At 36.7% G+C, this 8,774-nt stretch overlaps 1 protein-coding gene across 1 annotated transcript in view; it reads left to right on the forward strand.

The window, feature by feature from the left end:
* Positions 1-8,774, forward strand: part of NRK (Nik related kinase) — a gene marked incomplete at its 5' end in the record, with an annotated part of 69,163 nt that overhangs the window by 21,413 nt on the left and 38,976 nt on the right. The window contains 4 exons of the mRNA XM_077776190.1: positions 3,516-3,594; positions 4,822-4,997; positions 6,397-6,460; positions 6,882-8,049. Of these exons, the coding sequence (XP_077632316.1) occupies positions 3,516-3,594; positions 4,822-4,997; positions 6,397-6,460; positions 6,882-8,049 (1,487 nt within the window). The remainder of the gene's footprint in view (positions 1-3,515; positions 3,595-4,821; positions 4,998-6,396; positions 6,461-6,881; positions 8,050-8,774) is intronic.

Consider the following 8,774-nt stretch of genomic DNA (forward strand, 5'->3'; position numbering starts at 1 on the left):
GTTTCTTACCATGTATTTTCAAAAAAAAAAAACTATCTTTCTACATTTTGAAGATTTGTATTTTGTAGCTCCCCTTTATTCTGTTTCAATTTTCATTCAACATATTAAATCATGAAAGAAAAAAACGGGTAATGAACGAACTCACAGAAGGACTGCACAGAATACACAAATGGCAAACTTCTTACAAAAGATGTATGAGGACCAGGAGATTTTAATTTACAATGAGAAAAAATAGGGCCAACATTCCTAAATAAGTAATTGGAAGGCTGCAACTTTGGCCATGAGCAACTTGAAATAGCCACACTGCTAAAACATTGGTCTTTCACTAGCCTTCCATATTGCCTAGACTATTAACTTTGGATAGAAATGATTGTCATTAATTTAACTGTAGAAATCCTCCAGGTTTTGATAATCACCATCTCAGTTGGGGTGGCCCTCCAAAGTTACAATTATATGATAATTGACTCTGAGGTCCAGGTAACAAAATTTCTTTCTTTCTTTCTTTGGTGAGTCTCTGCCAGGGAAGTAAAAAACAAAAGGCAGGAGGAGAATAACTTCTCATTGAAAGGGTGCTGTAAAGGTTGTCAGAGGAGGGAAGATCTGTACCATTGCACACCAGGACCTTCTTAAGTGCTTGGGTTCGTCCTTTCCTTCTTTCTTTCTTTCTTTCTTTCTTTCTTTCTTTCTTTCTTTTCTTTCTTTCTTTCTTTCTCCTTCCTTCCTCCCTTCCTTCCTTTTGGTTTCTTAAATTCTACATATGAGTGGAATCATATGGTGTTTGTCTTTCTCTGTCTGACTTCACTTATTATTATACCCTCTATGAAATGTATTTTTAAAGAAGGCTTGCTATTTCAAAGTAATGAGCCTCTAACGGTAAAATATTTAGGCATGTTACATGTGCAGTAAAGAGAGCATTTACTGGCATTCCTAAAATTAGACTACATAAGAAGCCTCCACCGTTTGACATAGCTCTTGTATCCACCATGTGCTCCATTCCTTTGTGGACTTCTCATATCCCTTAATGACAACTTCCTTAGTCTATGCTCTAACTCTTGACCCCTGGGGATGTTGCTGGTTGACTAAATGTTGCTCAAATGTTAATAAATGACAACTTCTTAATATTGTACAAACTCACATAAAATATGTTTAAAGGACAGAATCTGGTGACTGAATGGATAGAGTAAGGGAATTAAGAGAACCAAATGTGAGTCTTATCTTTTGAGCTTGGGGATAATTCTGCCCTCAATTATAAAACTGTACCTCTATTAACCTATACCTATGTAACTGAAACAAAAGCTTGACCTTTGAACAAGTGCTTTTATATCACTCTAATGAAAGCACCCTGGGGATTTTTTCCTACTATTATAAGAGACCAGTTTGGCATTGTAGTTTTTCTGGAGATGTGTTTTGGGAGAGAAAGGATGACTCTAATGAGTCACTGATATCCAACTGTCCTCACATGAATGACACACTTGTAGTATTAGATGAAATTTGTTGGTGAGGGTGTGGAGAAAAAGGAATCCTCTTGCACTGTTGATGGAATGCAAACTGTGCAGTCACTGTGGAAAAGAGTATGGAATTTCCACAGAAATTTAAAAATAGAACTACCCTATGATCCAGTAATCACACTACTGGCCATTTACCCCCAAAATACAAAAACACTAATTTGAGAGGGCATATGCACTCCAATGTTAATTGCAGCGTTATTACAATAGCCAAATTATGGAAGTATCCATCATACATGAGTGGATAAAAAAGATGTGGCACATATTAAGATGTGGCATGTATAATCTATCTATCTATCTATCTATCTATCTATCTAATCTATCTACAGGTAATATTACTCAGCCAAAAAAGAATGAAATCTTGCCATTTACAACAACATGGATGGAGGTAGAGAGCATTTTTTTTTAATTTTTTTAATGTTTTATTTATTTCTAGGAGAGAGAGAGAGACAACGTGAGCAGGGGAGGGTCAGAGAGAGAGGGAGTCACAGACTGAAACAGGCTCCAGGCTCTGAGTTGGCAGTCAGCACAGAGCCCGACGCGGGGCTCGAACCCACGAACCGCGAGATCATGACCTAAGCGAAAGTCGGACGCTTAACCGACTAAGCCACCCAGGCGCCCCGGAGGTAGAGAGTATTAATGCTAAGTGAAATAAGTCCATCAGAGAAAGACAAATGCCATAAGATTTCACTTATGTGGAATTTAAGAAACAAAACGAGCAGAAGAAATAAAAGAGAGAGAGAGAGAAACCAAGAAACAGACTGGTGGTTACCAGAGGGGAGGTGGGTAGGGGGATTGGTGAAATAGTTGATGGGGACTAAAGAGTATACCTATAATGATGAGCACTGAGTAATGTATAAAACTGTAAGTCATTAAATTATGTACCTGAAACTAGTGTAACACTGTATGTTAATTATACTTGTGTTAAAAAGCTTGATAAAATAAAAAATATTTATTAAGGGACGCCTGGGTGGCTCAGTTGGTTAAGCGTCCGACTTCCGCTCAGGTCATGATCTCACGGTTCATGGGTTTCAGCCCCACGTCGGGCTCTGAGTGCTGACAGCTAGCTCAGAGGCTGGAGCCTGTTTCAGATTCTGTATCTCCCACTGTCTCTGACCCTCCTCTGCTCACGCTGTCTCTCTCTCTCTCCGAAATAAATAAAACATTTAAAACTTTTAAAAAATATTTATTAAGAAAAAATAAATTTACATTTTGGCTTTCTTATGGGAATATTTTCCAATATAGCACATATTGGAATAGGCTTTTCTTTGTATAGATGTGTGTTTTCAAAAAGAGAATGAAAATCCTGTAATTTAGNATATTACCAATATTTATTAAGTGCTTACTCTGTGCCAGACACTTTTATGTGTAAGTTAATGCTCATGGGAATTTCTTTGAAGGGATTCTTGGCACAGACAGGATAAGTAATTTGCCTGAGGTCACAAAGGCAGAACTAGGATTTGAACCCAGGTGATCTTACTCTAGAGGGTGTGTTTCTAACAGTTTGTTACACTATATCTACCTCTTTTCCTAGGACTGTCAGCTTTCAAAACAGATTATTCTCATCTTTTTAGACTACTAATCATTTTTTTATATATTATTGTGCTTAGCTACTAGTTTGGCTGACTTTTTGGGCCTATAATTACATTACCTATTTCAATTTTATAACTATAGATACCTATAACACAAAATACAGAAGAGTATTTGTCTTCATTTTGGGTTTACGATTCTAGATAGAACTCATACATCACACATTTTGAAATTTGTATCCAGTGTAGTTTATTATTAATTTGCCACACCTGGCGATGGTGATGCTTGAGGATCTTATATAATGGACTGTTTGCATTAAAATGAGCTTTTCCTCTGACTACACTCTTCTGTATCTATTTATTCTTTAGTGTCTACTCAATATGAAATGTGAAAGAATACTGAGAATCCCCTTTGGAATGAGGAGACTGCCCTGTTGTTACACTTCTCATTCATTCTAAATGTATCTATTTTCTTTTGCAGCCCTGTGTAACCTTCAGCCCTTGGAAGCCCTCTTTGTTATTTTGCGGGAATCTGCCCCCAAAGTCAAATCCAGTGGATGGTAAAGATGAATCACTTAATCCCCTAAACACATTAACTTGGCATTTTTTAATGTAGCATATGAGTTGTAATTAATTTTGTTATCCTGTTTCAATGTCTTTGTTGGACAATATTTCCTAAAACTAATATCTATTTTTAACAAGAGGTATTTATTACAGAATTAGACATTTAAATGAATATCCTTGTATATCCTATAAAATTCAGTCATCAAAATAATATAGTCTTATAGTCTTATATGGAATATTACAAAGCGATTAAAAAGGGTTAGAAAAAATTAATGACTTGGAAAGATAGTCATGTTCTATACTAAAACTAATTATCTTAATGATTAGTTTTCATTAAGAGGTAGCTACTCGACTAGAAATAAGTAATACCTTCCATAGTATATTATGATGATGTCACTGCCCTGGAATTAACGGCATGTTCATTTGTTTCTCCATTAATGGCATGGACCAATAGATATATTTGTGATGTTTCTTACTGTGCCTAGATAGGCAGTCAGTGATTGTGATATACAGCTCAGTTGTTCAGCCCAGTGAACAACATCCACAGATCTAGAGAAGAGAATTTGTTCTCCCAGGGTGCTACAAGCCAACTGAACTTGGGAACCCTTTACACTGAAGCATTTTGATTGAGTGTCTGAAGCTCTTGCTTATTCTTAGTATTTATTACTTGCCCTGGTAAAAGTGGTGACTGTGATTTGATTGCTGACATTTTTTCCTTGTGATTCAATTTAACCCTTTCCACAGAGTCAGGCTTTCTGGCCACATCTGTTTTCATGGGCCGTTTTATAAGATTAGTTAGTCCTGTTGCTATTAACACTCTTGTTTGGATCATTACACATAAACCTCCATAGCTCAAAATACATATAGTGAAGTGAAACATTCAGGCTTCAAAGTATCACTCCTGTGGACTGACCAATCTAGTCTCATGACCTACATATACTGCATTAACTACTTCATTGCCATACCATCACTTGACATTTTACGGTGTACATACTTCTGTACTCCTTGAAGTTTCTACTACTTATTTAAATGCCATTTACTCTGGCTCATCTGTAGTATAATGTATATTGTCAAGCTGCAAGATATGTGACAATTGAAAAGACACTTATAACTAGAGGCAACTCTCTCCAAAAATATGACCTGCAGAGTGCCCTATGTGAAGGTGGGAGAAAATATAGCAGTCCTGAGGATGCTTTTTTATCTCTTTGACTCATTTCTTTTAGGTCTCGTAAGTTCCACAATTTCATGGAAAAGTGCATGATAAAAAATTTCCTATTTCGTCCTACTTCTGCAAACATGCTTCATCATCCTTTTGTTCAGAATATAAAAAATGAAGGACATGTTGTTGAATCATTAAAGAAGCATCTTACTGGAATCATTAAAAAGAGACAGAAAAAAGGTCAGAAATGTGGACTTTCATTTTACTGGAATGAATATTTAGATGAAAGCAGAATTTATCCATTTTTTCAGGAAAAATAATGTTTGCTTAAGAATTACATTGAAAGCAAAAATTCTGAAGCCTTTGATATTTAGTTTTCTTCATTAATATGCCATGTGCAGTTAATTAATTATCTTTCTCTTATCTATCTATCTATCTAGGATTAAACTGCTGCCAATTACAGCTGACAAGTGTTTATATTTACAGAAACCTTGAATGCTCCCAGAATAACTATGTGATGTGCCAATTTTATTTTAAGAAAACTCATAACTAAAGAAATAAAATAAATAAAAATATAACAAAATCTATATCATACTGCTCTTTTTTGGTTATTTTAATTAACTCCAGTGAGATAAATGGATTTATAATTATCCATCTATTGACTGTTAATTCTGAAGTAATTTCTGTGTACTATATAAAGTCTGGTTTATATACTAATGTCCAAGNTGATGTAGTGGAAAAGGGGAAACTTGGAACATAGGAGGCATTCTCAGAACAGCTACAGGATTGATTGCAATAGAGTTTTTTCCTCCTGAATAACTATATGTATTCTATTTTGGAGTGAGAAGCAGCAGAAATTATTTTATTTAGCCATGGCAGAAAATTCATTGGACCAGCATTACAAAAGCCAGCCAGTCTCAAATGGGCACAGGAAGACACCTTTTTACTTTAGAATTCACTAATTTCCAGAGCTGCAAGATTTCCAGAATGTTACCTGCAGAAAAGTTCACATTTATGTGGGGATTGCATAGATGTAAATATAGTTACCCAAAACACTTTTATATAGGAAATTCAAAAGAAAACTCTTGTTTGTAAGCTTCTCTATTTCAGTACAGCACAGCTGAAATGAAAGAAGCTGAACATGTTGAATGTAAGTGTAAACCTTTGAATTTAGATTTTTACCTTCTCACTGAAAAGACCAAAGATCCTGACCCTCATTTTCAAATATTCTCACTGAAAGGGCCAAAGATAGATGTGGGCCCAAGCCATAAAGTTCTTGCATCTAGATCACACACATATAGGCCATATGCTCAAAAAACATCTAGAGTTTCTCTCTTGTCCCTTTCTCCCTTTGCCTTTCTCAGTTATTTCTCTTTAGAATTGCAGCAACCAAATTGCTAAATTCCCTTTCTTATGTCCAGAGAAATTAGTGTGTATGGAATAGCTTCACAGTGCTGCAAAAGTGGTTCTAAGAACCAGGACATTGTCTACATTACCAACCAGATGTGATTTGAAGGGTTACCTTCTTGTCCTTATAAATTCACTTGACATCCTGAGGATTAAAGAATGAAAATTCACTAATGTAGATTGCGTTAATCTCTGCTGATTTTTGTGTATTATTTTTTTCTTTTATAAAAAGGAATACCTCTGATATTTGAAAGAGAAGAAGCTATTAAGGAGCAGTACACCATGAGAAGATTCAGGTGTGTTAGATAAATTACATATAATTTGTTGTTAGCAATTTATGTAAGACCGTTGATCTTATACTGTTGCATTTGACTCAGAAGAGCTTAATCCCTTCTGATACAACAAATAACAGATCTCTCTATTATTTTCAAAACATATTTGAATGGAAATGTTGAGAAAAATTTTTATTGCTATTCAAAGATTCTTTCATTTCTGGCAGTAGATTGATCAAGTAGTTTGTGAGATAACTAATATTGAGTGTATTAGTAACACAAAGAATACTTCAGACATTATAGGAATGATTCAAGAAAGATTTACTGAAAATACCTTTATTGCAGAAAATGTCCATTTTTAATAATAATAAAAAAAATGAAACCTGAGTGGCTTCACTCCACTGACAGTTCTTACTATATAGCAATCATTTGTGTTTCTTTCTAGAGGACCTTCTTGTACTCATGAGCTTCTGAGACTGCCAACCAGCAGTAGATGCAGACCACTTAGAGTTCTGCATGGAGAACCCTCTCAGCCAAGGTGGTTACCTGATCGAGAAGAGCCACAGGTCCAGGCACTTCAGGACCTACAGGGAGCAGCCAGGGTGTTCATGCCACTACGAGCTCAGGACAATGCACCTAGGCCTCTACAGGGGCAAGCCCAGGCACCTCAGAGACTACAAGGGGCAGCTCGGGTGTTTATGCCACTACAGGCTCAGGTTAAGGCAAAGGCATCTAGGTCCCTACAGATGCAGATTAAGGCACCTCCACGACTACGGAGGGCAGCCTGGATGCTAATGCCACTACAGGCTCAGGTTAAGGCACCTAGGCCTCTACAGCTACATGCCCAAGTACCAAAAGAGCAGCAGGCTCAGGCCCAGCCTCAGGCATCAGAAGAGCCACAGGATCTGGACCAGATACCAGAGGAATTTCAGGGTCAAGATCAGGTACCGGAACAACAACAAAGACAGGGTCAGGCCCCTGAACAACAGCAGAGGCAGAACCAGTTACCTGAACAGCAGCTGGAGCAGAACCAGGCACCTGAACAGCCAGAGGTACAGGAACAGGCTGCTGAGCCCATAGAGGCAGAGACTGAGGCAGAGGAACCTGAGTCATTACGAGTACATGCCCAGGTATTCCTGCCCCTACTGTCACAGAACCACCATGTGCTGTTGCCACTACATTTGGATACTCAAGTACTCATTCCAGTAGAGGGACAAATTGAAGGGTCACCTCAGGCACATGCCTGGGCACTAGAGTCCCCACAGGCAGCTGGCTCGGTTCAAGAACTTATAGAGGGACTATCAAGAGATTTACTTCGAGCACCAAACTCACATGACTCAAAGCCACTTGGTCCACTGCAAACCTTGATGGAAAACCTGTCTTCAAACATGTTTTACTCTCAACCAGAGCAGGCACGGAAGAAAAAGTCAAAAGTTTCTAGTCTAAGGCAGGCATTGGCAAAAAAACTATCACCAAAGAGGTTCCGGGCAAAGCTATCACGGAGGCCTGAAGAGTTTGAGCTCTCAGATTTAGAAGCCTGCAGGCGAAGGCGCCAGCGCAGATGGGAAGAGATCTTTAATCAGAACGAGGAAGAATTGAGTCAAGTTGCGAATGTAAGAATTTCTGATATTTTTACTGAATCAAATATACAGAGAAAACATGCTAGCACATGCTCATGTTTTCCCTCTGTAAAACCAAATGAAACAAATATTCCTTGTGTCCCAAAGAAGATTAACTTATAATTTGTGCTTCAAATAAAATTTCCAAGTAATTATGACTAAGTTTGAGAAAGAAAACATTGCTTGAATGATCCAGGTAATTGTTTAATATCTTTGTAGAGATATAGCTTTAATTATTAGTTTTCTACTTATTATTCCCTTAACCAATAAAGGAACACTGTATAGACTTTTAAAACTATTATTTGGGATATTTAAAAATTATTGTCATAGCTCAAACTTTGAAATATAACCCATTAAAAATAAAGACAAAAAAACGACTTTGGTTTCACTCCTTTAACCTCTAAGTTAATTTGTCTTTTTTTCCCATAGAATGCTGAACTGTGCTGTTTAAGTGAATTATACTAATTTTTTATTTCAGCATGTTTAAATCCAAGTTAAATTGAAATGGTAAAGCAGTTACCAAAATATTTTGTATATAGTTACCATATGTATGACTTGTCTCACTAATTTTCCACTGTTTTACATAATTAATGAAGTGTCTGCATTGAACATAAGTTACAAATTAATCTCTACACTCTTTTGAAATGCAGTACATTAATATCTTTATCTTATTTTGGAATAGTCAGAACTTAATTCTTTCAAATCCCCTAATATAATTT

This window comes from Crocuta crocuta, unplaced genomic scaffold, assembly GCF_008692635.1.
Source record: "Crocuta crocuta isolate KB4526 unplaced genomic scaffold, BGI_CrCroc_1.0 scaffold1027, whole genome shotgun sequence".
NCBI classification, from domain to species: domain Eukaryota; kingdom Metazoa; phylum Chordata; class Mammalia; order Carnivora; family Hyaenidae; genus Crocuta; species Crocuta crocuta.